Here is a 20,507-nt window from a genome sequence, read left to right as displayed (position 1 = left end):
GTCCCCTATAAAAACACTTCTATTCAACAATTCATTGTTTTTATAGGGGACACCTTGTATTATTTCTAATCTTAAGAGAGTGCTTTGAGTCTTTAGGATTAATGATTCTTGATAAATATTTTTTGTAGATTCCCTTTACCAAGCTAAGGATGTCTCTTTTATTCACACATCCTCAAGGTATTAAAAATCATGAATGCTTGTAGAACATTTTTAATACCTTTTTCTTCTTTTGAGAAGATCGTATAGTTTTCCTCCTTTAATCTACTAATGCTGTAAACCTCACAACAAATCGTTACATTTTAATTTTATTATGTTTTTGTTAATTTTGCTTTAAAATAGTCAATTGTTTATTAAAGATATTTAAAACGTAAGATAAAAGTAATCTGTTTATCCAACTATTTATCGTTTCTGGCATTATTTAGCATGACTTTATGGAGTGTTTTCAACTGGTATTATTGTCAGGTCTTTACAATTCTTTTCCTCATAGCTTCATCAAAAACAATCTTTCAAAATGCCTGGCACACAGGAAATGTGTAGGAAGTAATTTTTGAATGAACATGCTATAACCTTAAGCGTGACATAGGAAATAACTCCTTTGAAGGATCTCTTATGTTGCCTTGTAGTTAAAGATGTTCTCCCAGATTTTTTATCTTCCCAGAATTACCATGATGACTGGGGTTGTGGCTCAGTCGTAGAATGCTTGCCTAGCATGCATGAGACACTGGATTTGATCCTGAGCACCATATAAAAAAAACTAAATAAACAAAATAAAGGTATTGTGTCTGTCTACAACTAAAAATATATAAAAAGCTACCATGCATTTATCTATATAAAGTATTAAGACAGTGTAACTTTTCTAAGTGATATGTTCTAATCTGTAAAAAATGTTTTAAAATTATTTTTAAAGCATAACAAATAATTTTTTTCCTTCTAAAATATATTTATAGTTTTTGTCTAATTGTTTTGAAGTCATTTCTGGTCATTCCATTTATTTGGTAATCTGAAATAACTACTTACTTTTTTGCAGTGTCTATCCATAAAAATTTAACATGATCCTGTTTCTCTTTCTTCAGAATCAATGTTATTTGAAAAGTTTTTTTTCCAGCATGTATTTAAGATATATACTGATCACAAACTTCCCTTTAACTAGGATAAGCAATGGTATCTGGCTTCATGGGAGAAAAATAAAAGTGATCAGTTTGCGTATAATACCTTTTAAAACATATTGTTTTGGGGGCTGGGGTTGTGGCTCAGCAGTTGAGCGCTTGCCTAGCATGTATAGGACCCTGGGTTTGATTCTCAGCACCATATAGAAATGAATAACTAAAATAAGGGTATTGTGTCCAACTACGACTAAAAAATGTTAAAAAAAGTATAAAAATATTGTTTTGTACCAGGGGTTGATCCCAGGGGCGCTTAACCATGGATCCAAATCCCAGCACCTTTTTAATATTTTATTTTGAAATAGGGTCTCACTAAATTGCTTTGGGCCTTGCTAAGTTGTTGAGCTGGCTTTGAACTTGCAATCCTCCTGCCTCAGTCTCCTGAGTATAGTAGATTATTAAAGAAAACATTTTTATAACTTTTATTGTGAAAAAATCCATGTAGAAAAAGAATAGTACGATAATAACTTACATATCTGCTGCCTATTAAATTTTGTCACTTTGCTCTATTGGAACTATCTGAATGTAAGTTGCAAATATTATATTGTTTAATCAGAAAATATTAGTCTCATGGTTGAAATTTCCTTGGCTGTTCTTTTTTTTTTTTTTTTAAATTACCTTTGATTAAGAGAAAAATATGCATCCTCTACTTTAGTTCACAGGAAGGAAGTAATTTTCTAAGTTCTTCCATGTTTAAAATGTTTTTTTTATGCTTGATTTTTGAAGGACTCTAGACAGGATATAAAATAGTTGACTCATATTTTCTTTCCATGAGTTTCTTAAATATAGTTTTGTACTGTTGTCTTCCATTGTATGATGTGTGTTAAAACTGAGAAGTTTTTTTTTTTTTTTTTTTCCATTTATGTCTTACTGTTTTTGGCTAGGGTCCAAAGATTTAATTTTTTTTTAGTTTATAAAGTTCACTTTTTAATTTTTATAATACTCTGAACCATATTCAGTGTATCACTTGGAATTTTGTTCAAAACATGATATATATTTACGAATGGATGTTTCTGGGTCAATTTTCTAAGGTAAAGAGTGAAAGTATTCAATATAATGTTTCAGGTAATTTTATTTTAAGGAATGTTGAGGGCCACAGCCGAGTCGGGATGACGCATGGCATTTTTGCCAGAAGTAGTGGTGGAGAGGTGACGCCAATGAGCCATTAAGATGATGACTTTTGAGTTCTCGTGGAGTTCCCGTTGAGCTCTCCTGGGGATTCCTGAAGAGTTCGCATTGGTTGGGGAAGTGCTGGAGGAGGGATTTCCGGTTGGTGGTTCCTGTAGGAGCTGTGTGGCGTTCGGGAGAGTTCCCGGGAAGCGTGTGTGGAGTGTGCTGGTAGAGTTCAGAAATAAAGTTTGTTCCTGCTTGAGTGGCTCGTGATTTGTGCCCAGCCAGATTGCAGCAAAGGAAGTTTTCTTTTCTTCTTCTTCTTTTTTTTAAATGGTTGTTCAAAACATTACAAAGCTCTTGACATATCATATTTCATACATTAGATTCAAGTGGGTTATGAACTCCCATTTTTACCCCAAATACAGATTGCAGAATCACATTGGTTACACATCCACAATTTTACATAATGCCCTATTAGTAACTGTTGTATTCTGCTACCTTTCCTATCCTCTACTATCCCCCAAAAGAAGTTTTCTTAATGCTTAAATACTGGGTTGTGTTCAATTAATTTTCTTCTTTAAGGAATCTAATTATACATTTATTGGATTCTTGTCCACATTTGAAAGTTTTTCTTTGCTCTTTTAAAATATGTTTTGTTTAACCATATTCAGTTTCACCTCTTAGTTTCATATCCTGTCTTCTGTATCTCCTGCTTTTGCTTTAGTTATCTTTTTTAACTTGTGTAACTCTTAATATGGGCTCTATTTCTTAGATGATTTTTGTTTGACTTCCATTTTCTCTTTAATTTGGTTAGCTCCTATTTAACATTTTTTTCCTATTTTTTAAATTCTGGTATCCAGTGTTTCTTATATCTGCAGTTATATTTGCATGTGTGTTGTCCTGTTAGTGATGGAACAAAACAATGAAATACCTGTTAATGAGTGGCCTATGGTAAGTGGGTGGCACAAAAGTATGAGGCGGAAGTGCTAGAGGAAGAGGACTCAAAAGAAGAACTGTTATTCTTTTTTTCCTAATTCGGGCTTTTTAAGAAAAGCATTTCCTTTTGTTGGAAGGTTTTGTTTTTGATTTTCTATTTTTATACTAAGTTGTTATGGTTATTGGATTTTTTTGTTCTGTTCATGATTATTTATTTTAGATTTTTCTGAATCAGCAATAACTAATGATGTTATGCTAGGTGTTAGTTTGATCGTCTTACTTTATTTTCGGTTCAGAAAGGCCCTCTTCTGCCACACCAAAGTTCTGTTTCTTTAATAAATGGTGACTTTTTTGGTTGTTATTTTGGTTTGTTATCTTTGGATTCTTTGATTCTGTCTTGTTTATGTAGAACCTTATCCTTCCTAAGGCTTCTTTTTCTGGTTTTTTTTTTTTTTTTTGCACTTTTCCAAGCCTTCTGTTTGTTCTCCATTTATAATATTCTGACCTATCACTTCTCCTTCCCCCGCCCTTTTATTTTAGTACAAGCTGCATAAAGGTAGGCCACTCTCCTTTGGCAGGTCAGTATTTGATGATGCTTATGTCCTTACCATCTCTAGGACCCTGAGGTGTTCCCCTGTTGCCCTCCCTGCTGTATCACTTTGATTTGGCTCAAGATTTCATTCTGCTGGTCTCGGATCTTTATGTGGACCACTTAATCCAGGAATTAGTATTCTTTCTCTTCACTATATTGTAGGCCTGGCTGATGGGTGTTTTTATTTGGTTGTTCTATTGATCTGCATGGGTCTTGGAGGCTAGGGAGAGAAATTTAAATTTGATTGGTTGCCATTACCTTATGGTATATGCCCTCCATGTAAAAGAAAATTGGTTTGAATATTCCTCTTAATCTAGGTACTGTAATATAGTTCCTCTTCAGATCTTATCTGTTGCTATTGAAACTCTTCTCTGTTTTACCTAAGTTCTTTTTTTTTTTCAAGTTTATTGCCTCCATATTCTTTGATTAACGGATTCTTTGTATTCATCTTATTTTTATTGTTAAACTGAATCAAATTGTTCATTTTCCATGATTTTTAACCGTAATAAATTACTTGGGGAATTTTGTTTGCAAACAAAATGATATTTCAGAGACATGGAGTCCAATAGTATATGTTTGAAAACATTTATCACTTAATTCAAATGTTTTGCTCCCTGGTGCCACTCACTATTCTCGCCGAATTTTTGTTCTTCTATATTATGTAGATAATACATGTAGTGCATTGTGAGTGCATAATGTGAAGAAATTAGACTTCTGTCATAATGATTTTTCATTTTCAGTTTATTTGTGAATAGTTGAGATAATAATCATTGTATCTGATTTCAATAATTTTTTCACTGAAAAGCTACTAGATATTATGCTAGGTAACAGAGATACAAAATTTGAGACGTTGTCATTATTGTACTCATTCTGTACTCATATTGTACTCATTGCCCCAAGGCAATGTGGAGACATACTATAGACACTTAAAATACCATGGAAGGACTACAAGAGCGTAAACACAGGGTACTCTGGGAACTGAGAAGACGGTGGGACCGGGTTGTCTGTGCCTTCCTCTCCTTCTTCTTGCTTCCCTCACTAATGAACACTGTTGGGCACTCTGGTGGACGTTAGGGACAAAGTGATAACAAGGTAGTCCACATTCTTTTGGGGGTGGATACTAGATCATAAAAGGGAATGAACATCTGGGATACTACTAACATGGTAGGAACTAAGTTTCTTGGGGAAGGTCATTTCTAATTAGCAAGTCTTAAATAAGTTAATCATGTGAAGACATGGGGAAAAGGGTTTTATTTTCAAAGACTTAATGATGGGGATGTGGGAGTATAGTGCTTTCAAGATAAAGCAAATTATCGAGTGTATTTGGAATGTAGGGTATGGTGGGAGACAGATGAAGCCCAAAAGATAGAAGGGAAGTCTCAAAGGACTGTCCTTTGCTAGTATGGAGCTATGCTTAAGGAGTCACATACCAGGTTTGTCTGGGAGTGTAGTGATCAAATTGAGATTTGAAGAATGAATAGGTAGTTGATGCTTATAGCATACAGAGTGATGAACAAACTCACAGGCAGAAAGGCACAAGAAGACCTATCACTTTCTGGTAACACAAGTGACTCAGGATTTTAGGAGCATGAAATGTGAAGTAAAGAGTAATGGAAGATGAGACTGGCAAGTTTGGCAGTGAGAGGATCTTGAAGGTGCATTTATGCATGCAAAGGAGTTTGTTTTATATTTTATTTATTAGCGGACCACTAACATGTATTATATATTCATTCTAAAACTGAACTAAATATTGGTTTATTATAGAAAATGTTTTGATATAGCAGCTTAAGTCTATATTTTATCAATTTGAAAATTAATAAACTATTATTTTATTTTTATATCTTCAGATAGAAAATCCTCGGTACCTGAGACAGAAGCCTCTCCCAGTTTCTCTGGTAGGTGAGAATTCCACTGGATTTTTTGGGGGACAGATTTAAAAACCAATCAATCAATCAATCAATCAAATACTTAATAGAAAATTGTATTGTTCCATATTATAAGGCACAGTAATTTTTAAAAATTATCTCATTTGAAAGTGAATAAATCACTTTTTTTCTCTGATGATTTGGTATGGGTTTCAGGCATTTTAGAAGTTTACTTTTGGGGTGAAGACAAACCAGGTCTGAAAAATTATTAAAAAACTGTTACTCATTCCACAGATGACTCCCAAGTTCAGCCTGAGAAAATCCAGCAGTTTCCATGATGATCATTTTCTTTCTCGAATGCATGAGAAAGAGGTAGGATTGGGATATTTTCTATGCACCTACTTGTTAACATAGCTTTAGGATTTTATATAATAGATGCTTTCTGATCCTAGATAGAATAATGATGCATGATAGGAAGAGATTATCTTTTGTACAAATATAAAATCATGATGCAGCTTATGCAGGTTTGTCTTTCAATATTTTTAACACCCATCTCCCATCTTGAGTGTCCCAGCTTCACTCCTACCAGGCAGGGATATGCTGAGGGCCTCTCTCCTAACTTTCAAGTCCTAATTATCAGGGGGCCAGAAGAAATGGCAATTTTTAGAAGCAGTATCTTTAACTTTAGTGAATCTCTCTACCCTTCTTTTATCTCAGTTTACTTATAACACATCTTTTTGTTGTCACTATTCTGTTTATTATTATTACTGATCCTACTACTTAAGTTGATATGCTAAATTAAGCTATGCTGTATCAATATGATATAATATTCTGTTTTTTGATGAGAGTATTTGAGATTTAAACTCAGTGATTTGCCCTGTACACTATTCAATTGTTAGATGTATTTCTCATCTGTGGAATAGATCTAAAATAAGCCTTATTCCTTCTAAGTGAGACTTTGTACCTTATAATCTCTCCCAGGCTCTTGTAACTACCAATTTACTCTGCTTCTATGAGTTCAGTTGTTTTAAATTCTATAAAAAGTAAACATGTTGTACTTATTTTTCTGTGTTTGGCTTGTTTCACTTAGCATGATATTCTGTCTCCATCTATGTTATAAATGATGATTTCTTTTTTAAGGTCAAGTAGCATTTTGTTATGTATGCATACTGCATTCTCTTTATTTGTTCATTGATGGACACATAGGTTGAGTTTGTAACAGCTGTTGTCAATAGGTGTGGCAGTGAACATGGGTGTGCAAATATCTATTAACATGCTGGTCTCAAATCTTTCAGATAAGTACCAGAAGCAGGCTTGGTAGATTATATGACAATTTCAATTTTAGTTTTTTGAGGAACCTCCATATAGTTTTCCATAAAGACTGTACTAATTTACATTTCCACCTCCAATATACAAGGATTCTCTTTTTTTCCACCTGCCTTGCAACACTTAATCATTTGTCTTTTTGGTAATAGCCATTCTAACAAGTGTGAGGCGATGTCTTATTGTAATTTTAGTTTGCATCTCCTTAATGGCTAGTGATATCATTTTTTAAAAATTTCCTTTGTGAAATGTCTGCTTAGTTCCTTTGCCCATTTTATAATCTAATTCTTTGTTTTTCTTCTGTGGAATTGTTTTGAGTTCTTTATATATTTTGGATATTATTCTGCCTTCAAGTGTATACCTTTTGTCCCATTACATAGTTCATCTCTGTTAATTGTCTCCTTGGCTGTGCAGATGTGATCCTATTTCAGGTTGACATAATCAATCCTATTTGTCTGCTTTTGCTTTTGTTTCCTGCACTTTTGTGATCTGTTCTAAAAAAATCCTTTTCCAGACCAATGTCTGGAAAGCTTCATGAAGCTTTTTCCTAATTCTCTTATAGTAGTTTTACAGTTTCAGATCTTATGCTTGCCTTTAATCTCTCTTAAGTCAATTTGGGCAGGATTGGTATTAATTGTTCTTTAGATGTTTGGTATTATTTAGCAGTGAGGCCATCAGGTTTTGAACTTTTCTCTGTTGAGAAACTTTATTAATGATTTAATCTCTTCACTTGTTATTGGTTTGTTCATATTTTATTTTTCTTCAAAATTTAGTTTTGATGGGTTGTGTGTGTTTAGAAATTTATCCATTTCTCTAGGCTATCAATCTGTTGGTGAATAATTTTTCTTAGTGGTTTCTGATGACCCTTATATTTCTGAAATATTGGTTTCAATGTCTCTTTTATTTCTAATTTTATTCATTTGAATCTTCTTTACTTTTTCGCAGTCTAGCTAAAGTTTTGTCATTAGCATTTCTTGTAAGGTTGATCTTTTCTTTATCTTTTTTAAGAATACATGAAAATCAGACAATAGAAAATTTTGGATCAGGAGTGAGCATATCAATGTTCATGACATGTGTCTTTAAAGAAAAATATTTAAAGTTGTCAGGTATTTCATCAGAGATTGTTTGTAAATGTGCACAGCATTATTTTTTCCTACACTCTTTTTGTTATTCTTTTTGGCTTACTGTAAGAATGTTTGTGGTATCCTTGAGAGATTTGCAAGTAAATATCAATTATCCACTATACATTTTTCTAAAATCATTTTGCATTATTAGTAGTCATTTTTGTCTTATTTTGATGAAGTGTTTTGTTCATATTTTTCTCCATCATAAAACATTTAAAAGTTTATGTTGATTGTCCAGTGTGAAAGCTATCTTAGTTTTATCTTTTTTTTTAAAGTAAAGTTTCTGATTACAGTTGATGTGGATTTTATTGATGAAGTTTTTGAAGATAGAGAAATAAATATATGTAAATGTAAAATCATCTAGAAAATCACACATAGAAATAAAAAATACTGTTAAAAAATGTCATGGTCTTTTATTCTTTTTTATATTTAGCCTGTAAGCACGTTCATTTTCCTTAGAAAATTGGGATGATGTTGTATATGTTGTTACATATATCTTGAGTAATTTTCTTGCTATTAAACGTTGTTCCTAAGTATCCCCAAGTAACTTTCGTCACTCCTGGTGTTGGGTGTTGAGATTGTTTACAGTTTTTCCCAATATAAATAAATCTCAGAAGAATATCCTGATACTTTCATCTCTGTATTCATCTCTAAATATTTCCTTGGAACACTGAATTATACACTGTGATAAAATTGAAATGATGGGTTTTGTGAGTTTATTATAAACAACATAATTTCTAGAATAAAATGAAGATTTGGAAGCTTGTTGAAAACTGCATGTTGTTATAAGATACAAGTAAAGGATTTATTATGTGAAAATAAAAAGTCAAACATAATCAGGAGACATTTAAAGTCAAAGGAATCTAGCAGTTTAGATTGCCTTTTTAAATATAAAAATACTAATTTTAAACTGATTTTATTGTTATTGTTAAACATATTTTTCTATTAAAGTTTTTCAGATTTTTGTTGTAGTTGGACACAATATCTTTATTTTATTTATTTATTCATTTTATTTATTAATTTTTACATGGTGCTGAGGATCAACCCAAGGCCATGTACATGCCAGGCAAGTGCTCTGCCACTGAGCCACAACCTCAGCCCTAGTTTTATTTTAATTTTTAAAATAAAAAACAATGCTTGTGTTGTTTTTATTATTTTCCTCCCTCTTTCAGAGATATTTCTGTAAAAAATTTTTATTCCTAAAGGTAAATGCATAGTTATATTATAAAATGTATTGTTTTCCTTTAGAAGAATTATCTTATGTTTGTTTTCTTAAATCAGCTTTTTAAGCATTTAATTGTGGACACGTTGATAAATGCTTTTGTGTTTTGAATTTAGTGAAAACCTTGCATGAGAAGGTTAAGTAGTTCTGGTGTGCCTTGTGAATGTTCTGACCTAAAAATAGTTTTGTTGTTGTTGGGTGATGTTTTTAAAACAATAAATAATCTTCTTTCAAGTGAGTAAATTTTATTTTTAAGTAAAATAATAATGCTTAAGAATTAAATACCTAATGTTTGCTTTCTTAACCCTAATATTCATTCTTTAGTAGTAATCATTGCTAAAAATTTAGTGTAATTTCTCTTTAAAATTGTCTAGGAATGTGTTTCATATAAATGAGTCCATAGGCTGTATTTTATATGCTGCTTCATTGCCTTTTTTTTCTTTTATTTTTTGGTATTAGAGATTGAACCTAGGGTCGCTTAACCACTGAGCCACATCTCCAGCCTTTTAAAATGTTTTATTTAGAGAGAGGGTCTTGCTGCATTGCTTAGGTCCTCACTCAGTGGCTGGGGCTGCTTTTAAACTTGTGATTCTGCTGCCTCAGCCTCTTGAGTCCCTGGGATTACAGGCATGTACCATTGCACCCAGTGTGCTTCACTGCTTTTTTGACTACAATATATCTTCTAATGAATTTTCCCTACTAAAACTATAGCCTTATTCTTTTTCATAGCTCTGATATGTTAAAAAGTTTTGAATTGTATAGTTTAAATGTGTGAATCGTGTGGCATATGAATTATGTCTTAATAAAACTGTTTGTAAAAAAAGGTTATGTCCGTTTCTACTCACATCAGTGGTGTATGAGAATGTCTTTCCTTGTATTGTCATCAACGGGAAATTATAAACTTGTTAAATTAACTGTAAGATGACAATTATCATTACTTACATTTATTTTATTATGATATCAATTATGCCTATTCAAGAATATGGGAGATCCTTCCATTTTCTGTTTTTTTAGTTTTCGTTGTAGAGGTCTTTCACCCCTTTAGTTACATTGATTTCAAGGTATTTTATTGTTGTTGAGGCTATTGTAAACAGCGTGGCTTTACTAATTTTTCTTTCAGTTGATTCATCATTGGTATGAAGGAATGCAATTGATTTATGGGTGTTAATTTTATATCCTGCTACTTTGCTGAATTCATTTATGAGTTCTAGAAGTTTTTTGGTGGAGTTTTTTTGGTCTTCTAAATATAGGATCATGTTGTTGGCAAATAGGGATAGTTTTTCTTTTCCTATTTGTATCCCTTTAATTTTTTTCTTTTGTCTAATTGCTCTGGCTAGGGTTTCAACAGTAATGTTGAATAGAAGTGGTGAAAGAGGGCATCTCTGTCTTGCTCCAGTTTTTAGGGAAATGCTGTCAGTTTTTCTCTATTTAGAATAATGTTGACTTTGGGTTTAACTTATATAACTTTTACAATGTTAAGGTATGTTCCTACTATTATAAGAACATGATATGAATGCCGTATTTAGTCAAATGCTTTTTTTGTATCGATTGAGATAATCATGTCATTCTGTCTTTATGTCTATTGATGTGGTGAATTACATTTATGGATTTTCATATATTGAACCAACCTGGCATCTCCAGAATGAAAATTACCTGATCATGGTGCATTATCTTTTTAATGAGTTTTTGTGTGTGATTTGCCGGTATTTTATTAAAAATTTTCATATATGTTCATCAGGGATATTGGTCTGAAGTTTTCTTTCCTTGATGTGTCTTTGTCTGGTTTTGGTATCAGGGTGATACCAGCTTCATAGAATGAATTTGGAAAGGGTCCTTCTTTTCTATTCCATGAAATACTTTGAGGAGGGTTGTTATTAGTTCTTCTTTGAAGGTCTGGTAGAACTTGGCTGAGAATCCATCTAGTCCTGTCTTTTCTTTTTTTGGCCTCTTCAGTTTTATTGCTTGAAATTGATCTGTTTATATTTTCTATGTCCTTGTATGAAGATGAATGGTGTGACTCTACTTTGTATACAACCAGAGAGCTCTAGATGTGTACTATGAATTGAAAAGCATTCTGTTGTCATATATAACAAATTAGAATAAAAAATAAGACATTTTTTCCCCTATATCCTTCTGGTTTGATTCTGGTAGTTCATATGCCTCTAGAAATTTGATGATGTCTTCAACATTTTCTATTTTGTTGGAGTGTAAGTTTTCAGAATGGTTTCAGATTATCATCTGTATTTCAGTGGTGTCTGTTGTGAAATTTTCTTTTTCATCACAATTTTAAAAATTTGAGTTTTTCCCTGTTTCTCTTAGTTAGCATGGCTAAGGGTTTGTCAATTTTATTTATTTTTTCAAAGAATCAATATTTTTGTTTCACTCAGTTTTTGTTTGAATTTCTTTTCATTTTGTTTAAATTGCATTGATTTCAGCTCTGATGTTAATTATTTCCTGTCTTTTACTGCCTTTTGTCTTTTTTGTCTTCTTTTTCTAGGGCCATTAGATGTAATGTTAGGGATTTTTTGTTGATTTTTCGTTCTTTTAACCAATGATCTCAATGCTGTGAACTTTTCTCTTAGAACTGCCTTTATAGTGTCCCAGGGAGTTTGATATGTTGTGTCACTATTCTCATTTACCTCTAAATGTTTTTTTATTTTATGCCTAATGTCTTCTACTATCCATTGATCATTAAATAATGTATTATTTAGTTTCCAGATGTTAGAGTAGCATCTATATTTTATTACATTGTTAATTTCTGATTTCATTCTATTATGATTTGATAGAATAGAAGGTATTATCTCTGTTTTTTCCTATTTGCTAAGAGTTGCTTTGTGGCCTAAGACATAGTCTATTTTAGAAAATGATCTGTGTGCTGCTGAGAAGAAAGTGTATTTAGTCATTAATGGATAAAATATTTATATCTCTTAAGTCCAAATTATTAATTGTATTTTTTAGTTCTAGCACTTCTTATTTAGTTTTTGTTTGGAGGATCATCCAGTGATGAGAAAGGTGTGATAAAGTTATTCACTATTATTGTGTTGTCGTCTATTGATTCTTGAAATTGAGAAGAGTTTGTTTGATGAATGTAGATGCTCCATTGTTTGGGGCATAAATATTTATTAATGTTATGTCTTTGTGATGTATAATTCCCTTAAGCAGTATGAAATGACCTTCTTTGTCCCTTTTGATTAACTTTGGTTTGAAGTCCACTTTATCTGATGCATGAATAGAAACCCCTGCTTGTTTATGAGATCCATGTGAATGATATGTTTTTTTTCCCCATCCTTTTATCTTAACACTGTGCCTATGCGTTGAGTCTCTAGGAGACAGCATATTATTGGGTCTTATTTTTTAATTTAATTTGACAGTCTATGTCTTTTGATTAATGAGTTTAGGCCATTTACATTCAATGTTATTGAGAAATGATTTTTATTCCCTGACATTTTGATTTATTTCTGATTTTTAATTTGAATTAGTTTCTCCTTTGATTGACAATTCTTGTAGTGTAGTTCTTCCCATTGCTGGTTTTTAATTTTCTGTTTCATCATGAAATATTTTAGTGAATATGTTTGTTAGTGGAGGTTTTCAAGTTGAAAATTCTTTTTAACATTTATTTATCATTGAAAGTTTTTATTTCATCATCAAATCGAAAGCTTAATTTTGCTGGGTATGGTATTTTGGTTGCCTCTATTTTCTTTCAGAGCTTGGTATATATTATCCCATGACCTTCTCGATTTGAGGTTCTGAGTTGAGAAGTCAGCTGAGATTCTTATTGGTTTCCTTCTAATTATAACCTGTTGTTTCCCTCTAGCAAACTTTAAAATTCTTTCCTTATTTTCATGTTGGGCATTTTCATAGTAATGTACCCTGGTATAGGTCTGTTGTAATTTTGTATATTTGGAGTCCTATAAGCTCTTGTATTTGATTTTTTTTTAATTTTATATTTCATTTTTAAGGTTTGGGAATCTTTCTGATATTATTTCATGAAAAGTTTGTACATTCCTTTGGTTTGTATTTCTGAGCCTTCGTGTATTCCAATAAATCTTTAATTTGGTCTTTTCATGTTATCCCATATTTCTTGAAAGTTCTGTTTGTGATCTTTTAACCTCCTTTCTCCATGGTCACCTTTATGTTCAACATTATATATTTTGTCTTCATTGCCTGAAACTCTGTCTTCCAGTCATCTAGTTTGCTGGTGATGCTTTCTATTAAGTTTTTAATTTGGTTTATTGATTCCTTAATTTTAAGAATTTCTGATTGATTCTTCTTCAGGATTTCTATCTCCTTATCAAAATGATCTTTCACTTCTTGTACTTTCTGATTTCATTCCTTACAATGTCTTTTACCTTGCAGATTGGTTTTAACTATGAACTTTCTAAATTCCTTCTCTGACATTTCCTCCACTGTGATATCATTGGATTCTGTTAAGGAGATATTTTGGTGTTTTTGCAGAGCATGGTTTTTGCTCCTCTGCTTTTTCATACTGTTTATATGTTTATCTATTCATCAATAAGAATCTGAATTGGTAGAGCTCTGAAATTATAGTATCTCTGGAGGTTTCTAGTACCTCACAGTTTAGGGGGGAGACAAATAATAACTAATGCAAGCAATATACAGCATTAAACGAAATACTCAATTCTTATTTTGACATCTATGATGTTAATTGGTCCTATAAGCAGAAATAGTATGGTAAGTAATTGCCAATAGTAAAAACAAGAAAGATTTTAAAAGGGTTTGCTATCCAGGAGAATTCAGAATAGATGTAGGATATGATGACTGTGAGGGAGGATGAGACAGAGTAGAAGCAAAAAATTAAAGGAAGAGTAAATATGGAGCAAATCAAGTTATATGAAATTTTATACAGATTACAGAGTTTATCTTCAGCATCAAGCATTTTATAAAATAATTCTGTTGAAATTTTAGCATCTTAGAATATCTGATTAGCATTCAGAAATCAAACTTTACAAGCACAACTTCCATTTTAGATTTATAATTGTGTGAAAGATACTTTAGATGTTAAATGAGTAATATTTATAGTATAATCAGAGTTAAGTAATTATATTGGTTTTGTTTTGGTTTGTAAAATATACCTACAAAATATTTTAAACTGTTCTTTCAATTTATTTTGAGCGCCATGTTAAAACATGTTTAGTAACAATTCTTTATTTTAACTTCAGCTCGTCATTCACAAACTTACTTTGACTTGTTTGCTTTTGTAATGGCTAACACATTTCCTTTGATGTCCACATCACAGAATTCTGTACAGTGAGCATCATCCAGTGGGGTTTTTTTTTCCTGTAATCTGAGAAAAGGTTTCTGATGTGGATAAAGATATTTGTAAAAGTGTCGTCATTGAAAATGGAAGAAGAGGCAACACAAAAAGAAAAAGATCAATTTTTAGAGCTACGTCAATTTTCCGAGAACAGATTGTAGAAATTTCTCTATTTGTGAAATAAAATAGAAAAATTCCTTTGAATTTCACCTCCATCCACATTGAATGTTCCACCTATTGCCTAAAAAAAGGATGTTGCTACTTTCTTACATGTAATTCCAATTATATTTCTTTTCCTATGAGTCAGCTAGTTAAATGTAAAATTTCAATGAATACAAGAAGAAAATCTGCATATAAATGAAAGAACTGGTAATTTAAAACCCTTTTTGGGAGTGGGAGGTACTGGGATTCAACCCAGGGGTGTTTTACCATTGAACTACATCCCTAGGCCTTTTCAGTTTTTATTTTGAGACAGGGTCTTGATAATTTGCTGAAGCTAGCCTTGAACTTGAGATCCTTCTGTCTTAGCCTCCTGAGTTGCTAAGATTACAAGTATATGTCACCACAACCAGTTGGTTCATTTACAACATTTTTTTTTGTGTGAAATATATCATTTAGATAAACACAAGATAACAAAATTTAATAAATAGGAATACCATTTTAAGTACTATCCAGGCAAGGATTAGATTATTGCCAATAGTTTTTACTCTCTATTAAGGTTACAACAATACTGGGTTGTTAATATGCAATACCCAGTACAGGTGTTGATATAGGAAGAAATAGGAAGGAAAAGGAGAAAGTTTCAAGTAAAAAAAGGAAGTATTCACTAATGCATACAGAGAAGTTAAAAAAGAAACAATATCTCAGTAGGTTATATAATTATATTTGTGCTTTATATAAGTTATACATGAAGTATGAAGCCATTTTTTAAATTAGAGAAAGAAAAATAACTGTGTGTGCTATGTGCATTTGAATATCTTTTCTTTTAGTGGGATACATTCCAAAATGATTAAAATTATTGTTTAGGAGAATATCATACATCAGTTGTCTCTAGGTATGAGATAGCCTAAGAAATAATTTATATTTTGGGCCAAGTTTATAAGTAAGCAAAATGGATAACAATTGGTCTTATGAAATATCACAAATTGATATTTTGAGAGTAGGTTTCAGTATAGTAGTGGAGATATTAATCAGAAAAATTGTAATTGCATACATGATAATTTCTTCTGACTAATAACTAACAAAATTGTCTAGAAAGATGATTGTATTAATTAGATATCTGAGCAGGCAGAGTAGTGGTTATTTTGTGAATAAGTATTGCATGATTATTTGACTAATAATTATTATTATTATTTTTTTTAATTTTTATTGTTGGTTGTTCAAAACATTACATAGTTCTTGATATATCATATTTCACACTTTGATTCAAGTGGGTTATGAACTCCCATTTTTACCCTGTATACAGATTGCAGAATCACATCAGTTACACATCCATTGATTTACATATTGCCACACTAGTGTCTGTTGTATTCTGCTGCCTTTCCTATCCTCTACTATCTCCCTTCCCCTCCCCTCCCCTCCCCTATGACTAATAATTATTGAAACATAGGAACTGTGACTGAACAAATAAATTATTCAGCTCTTGCCAATAACATCTGGTAATAGGTGACCAATGGTTTAGATATTTTGTTTTTGCTATAAAACTTAATTGGTATGTAGGCATAGAGAGTTCCTTGGTATGAATTGTATCGTTCTGTCCTACTCTGTGCTATGCTATGTTTTATGTATTTTGGGGGACAGTTTATCACTATGTTGCTCCAGCTGACCATGAACTCTGGGGCTCAAAGGATGCTCCTGCTTCAGCCTCCACATTGGGACTGCAGGTGCACTTCACTGCACCTGGCATTGTTATTTTAAAAGGTGTGGATGATGACTGTCTAAATAACTTTAATACATTTTCCCCCTTACATAGTAATTAATGGTTATTATGCTCTTTTATCTTCAATTTCTGTTAATTTAGTAGCAAATGTTAAGCAAAATTAGTACATATAAAACAATTTAGAATAAAAAGTAGCATTCTGAATAAGAAAACTGCTCTCTGTAGGAGTAATGTTGAATAACTGAGTGAATAGAACATTTGGGAATGTGCTTTAAAAAATATATCCTTCATTCAAAGTTTGTAAATATTGAGTAAAATGTATAGATGATATTGGTGATTATCTTAAAATTTAACCAGTTATACTGTAAGTAGCATATTGTTACACCCAAGGAGACTTTTATATTAAATCAGTTAAAGTTGACTCATCTGGTAGGAATGTCCAATATCAGAGCTGTTTGAAGTAAATATTTCAGAGAAGATGGGGGCTTACTGGACATTGTAAATAGAATTTCTTAAATTTCAAGTAGAAATTTCAGAAATACTTTTAAAAACAGCTTGTGGGAATACCCTCTAAAAATTGAAGGCATTCAATTTCAGTTTCTTTGCTTTGGCAGTAGTTTCTCATAAGGTGGCTTGGCATATACTCTTATTACTGCAAAGTGAGCCCTGATATCTTGATGTCTATCTCTTTTTTCTGGATGTAGGTTGTTTAGCCCTAGGGTGTTAATGTAGTTTTTCTAAGGGAATCTTCTGGTCATATTACCTAGGGATTTGGTTCAGTGAGTTAAGACTTTCCTTTTTCCATTTATCCCAGTTGATTTTTATTAGTTATTGATAGACCTTTATTTATTTATTTGTTTATTTGTGTTGCTGAGAATAGAACCCAGTGCCTCACACATGCCAGGCAAGTGCACTACCACTGAGCCACCAACCCAGCCCCTATCCCAGTTGATTCTTTTTTTTTTTTTTTTAAACACCTTGATTTTGTGTATTTATTTTTATGTGGTGCTGAGGATCAAACCCAGAGCCTCACACATGCGAGGCAAGTGCTCTACCGCTGAGCCACAACCCCAGTCCCTCCCAGTAGATTTATAACCATAATTTTTTTTTTTTGGACAAATGGTGTAGATGAATATTTTAGTTTCACATAAAACCTCTGTAACATGAAAGCTGGTTGGTGAGAATAAGTTGAACAATAGTTGATTTAAGCAATGGAATAAGGTGGCTTTTACTTTTCTTATGCACTGTTTTTAGGATGAAGTTTTTTTCTTATATTCCTTAGTGACTCACTCTATTTTGGTCTGTCATTAAAGATTCTATAATTTAGCCTAAGTTATTTACTTTTCTAAATTTAAAAATTTAATTTTAACACACACACATACACACATATAAGTATACTTATACAATGAAAAGAGAATACAAGTATGACTAAAAAATTATTATTATTTGTGGTGCTGGGGATTGAACCCAGGGCATTGCACATACATGTGCAGGAAGTGTTCTATCACTGAGCTACATCTCTAGCCCTATGAAATTATTTTATTCAATAAACATTTTGAGAAAGTCCCTTAAACATATTTTTCAGTTCTAGGAAAGAAAGAAAGTTAGTGTAAATCAGTTGTGAGGCAATGTAGAACAGGAAATGTGAGGTGTAATGAGGAAAGAGATCTTGCTTCTGTGTGGGGAACCTGAGGTAGACTTCATGAAGGAAGTGACATTTGAGCCAGGAGTTGAATTGTGTGGGATTTTAATAGTAAGAGCAGACTTGGAATCAAGAAAACAGAGCTATGTTTAGCTGCAGCTCATCCACCATTTGGCTGGTGCTAAGAAAAAGAAAAGAGAGTGGTAAAGTCAAAACTGTATGTTGTTGTCCATAAGACAGAGCCATGAAATGTCAACTACAGAGTAACATTTTCTCAACTATGTTTTAGAAAAGTAAATTGGTAGTAGTTTCTCAGATGCATTAGTCGTGTGAAAGATTGGAAACTAGTGAAGAGGCTATTCTAAGAGTTGAGGTAAGGGTTAATGAAAGACTGTTTGGGGCTGGGACTGTAGCCCTGTGGTAGAGCACTTGCCTAATGGTGCAACTGGGTTTAATGCCTAGCACTGCAAAGAAAGACTGACTAGCAGATTGGTGATAGTAAGGCTGCAAGTGAGGCACTGTGTGCTAGGATGGAATTTTGGCAACTCACTGGAAAAGAGGAATAAAAGATAAGGAACTTGTTTGTACATAGTAGGTACTATTTTTTAATGATTGTTGAATTTGATGTGCCATGGAAACATCTAACTGGAGATGTCTAAGGGACAGTTGGAACCCAGGAAAGATAAGAGGCCTGGAGATTGAGAATTGTGATTCATCTGCATTTGAGGTTAAAATTAGATACTGAAAAGATCACCAACGAAAAGTATTTGTACACAGTGGAAGATGACTGTGGGACTCGGTTCAGATCAATGCTAACTATTAGGTATGCAGAAGTAGATAATGTAAAAGAGGTAGAAAAATATCCTCCAGGGTGAGAAGAGACCATGGCAGAAGCCAAGGACAGAAGTGGTGATTGGTGCAAGTTGCCAACGAGAAAAGGATGAAATCCACCTTTAGATCCAGTCACCAAAGGATCTTTGCATGGAAAATGATACTAATGTCATTGTGACCTTGAGAGTACAGTTTTAATAAGAGCAAAAGACAAATTCTGAAGGGAAATGAAGAATGTATGGAATATTTATTGAAAAGTTCATTAAGGAAAAAAGAGAATAATATTCTTGTGGTGAAAGCCCAAATATTTAAACAGCAAGTTCTTCTGTGTAACCCTTAACTAGGATTTTTGTAAGTTCTATTAAATAAAAATCAGTGAGGTAAAGTGTACCTTCAAACAATGGACTTGAAAAGGTAGGAGCTCTGAACTAATTTTAAAAAATTAAAAGAAACCTTCAGAGAAGAACATTAAGCCATGATGTGTTTTATAAGAATGTGATGATTCTGTCCTGTGCCTGTCCCTGCCTCTCTTTCCAGTTGTGCCAGGTTTTCTATTATACACTCATTTATTAAATCCACATGATTATTTATTGAGAGAGCCCATCATCTTTTCCTCATTTGAGTTCTGTTTATGTATTATTCTATTAAAAGCAGGTGAACCCTCATTTAAAAAATTTAAAAAATTACTCAGAATTATATCACTTTATGATGTGGACAGATTCCTGAATATGAATCAGGCCAGGCTTTATACCTCCTTGGCCATGTGACCTTGAGCAGTACCACTTTGTGCCTTTGTTTCTTGATCTGTAAAATGGGGGCAATAAAAGCACCTATGTTAGAAAGTCATTGTGAAGATTACATGAAATCATGCATATAAACTTCTAGGAACAGTGCTTTGCACATAGTGTGTAATGAAGCATATGTTGTCAGTTTCCTTTTTCAATTTTGTTATCCCATTTCTTGGTGCTGCTGCTACTGTACCTTCTATTATTACTCCTGTGTCAACAATAGCTATTGCTATTGCTCTTCTAAAGCTACTTCTACAACAACTTTCTTGTATTAGCTTTTATTATTGTTTGTTCTTATGATAATAATGTTTCTTAATCATTTAAGTGAGGATTTTTGCTTTGAAATGGCTATTTATACTATTATTTCATCTTTATGTTTGTATCTCTGTCTCACACTGTGTAATTTCTATATGCCTCACTCAGTTTTCTCTTACCCTTTTAAAACGTAATTGTCTTCTGTCCCAAGAAAATTTCTGCTAATTTTATACGTATTTTAAATCTTGGGGTTAATGACTGATAATAGCTATATATAGTAACTTTTCTTTGAGTTTTGCTGTGACCACATGATTGTCATTGATTTTATACTTTTTTTTTTTTTTTTTGCCAAAAAAGTATAATAATGATGTGAAACTTTTTAAATTGTGCTGGAATCACTGAAAATATTTATTTTTAAAAAATATTTATTTTTTAGTTTTAGGTGGATACAATATCTTTATTTTATTTTTATGTGGTGCTGAGGATTGAATCCAGTGCC

At 32.3% G+C, this 20,507-nt stretch overlaps 1 protein-coding gene across 7 annotated transcripts in view; it reads left to right on the top strand.

Moving 5' to 3' along the window:
- Positions 1-20,507, top strand: part of Cep112 (centrosomal protein 112) — a 472,978-nt gene that overhangs the window by 70,057 nt on the left and 382,414 nt on the right. For all 7 annotated transcript variants that reach the window (XM_046422633.2, XM_058572199.1, XM_058572198.1 and 4 more), the window contains exons 8-9: positions 5,652-5,699; positions 5,964-6,041. In XM_046422633.2, coding sequence (XP_046278589.1) covers positions 5,652-5,699; positions 5,964-6,041 — 126 coding nt within the window. The remainder of the gene's footprint in view (positions 1-5,651; positions 5,700-5,963; positions 6,042-20,507) is intronic.

This window comes from Marmota monax, unplaced genomic scaffold, assembly GCF_021218885.2.
Source record: "Marmota monax isolate L192 unplaced genomic scaffold, Marmota_monax_Labrador192_F-V1.1 WCK01_AAM20220418_F8-fsc00173, whole genome shotgun sequence".
In the NCBI taxonomy this organism is placed as follows: domain Eukaryota; kingdom Metazoa; phylum Chordata; class Mammalia; order Rodentia; family Sciuridae; genus Marmota; species Marmota monax.
The sequence above is the reverse complement of the archived record's forward strand: the minus strand, read 5'-3'. Positions and strand labels throughout refer to the sequence as shown.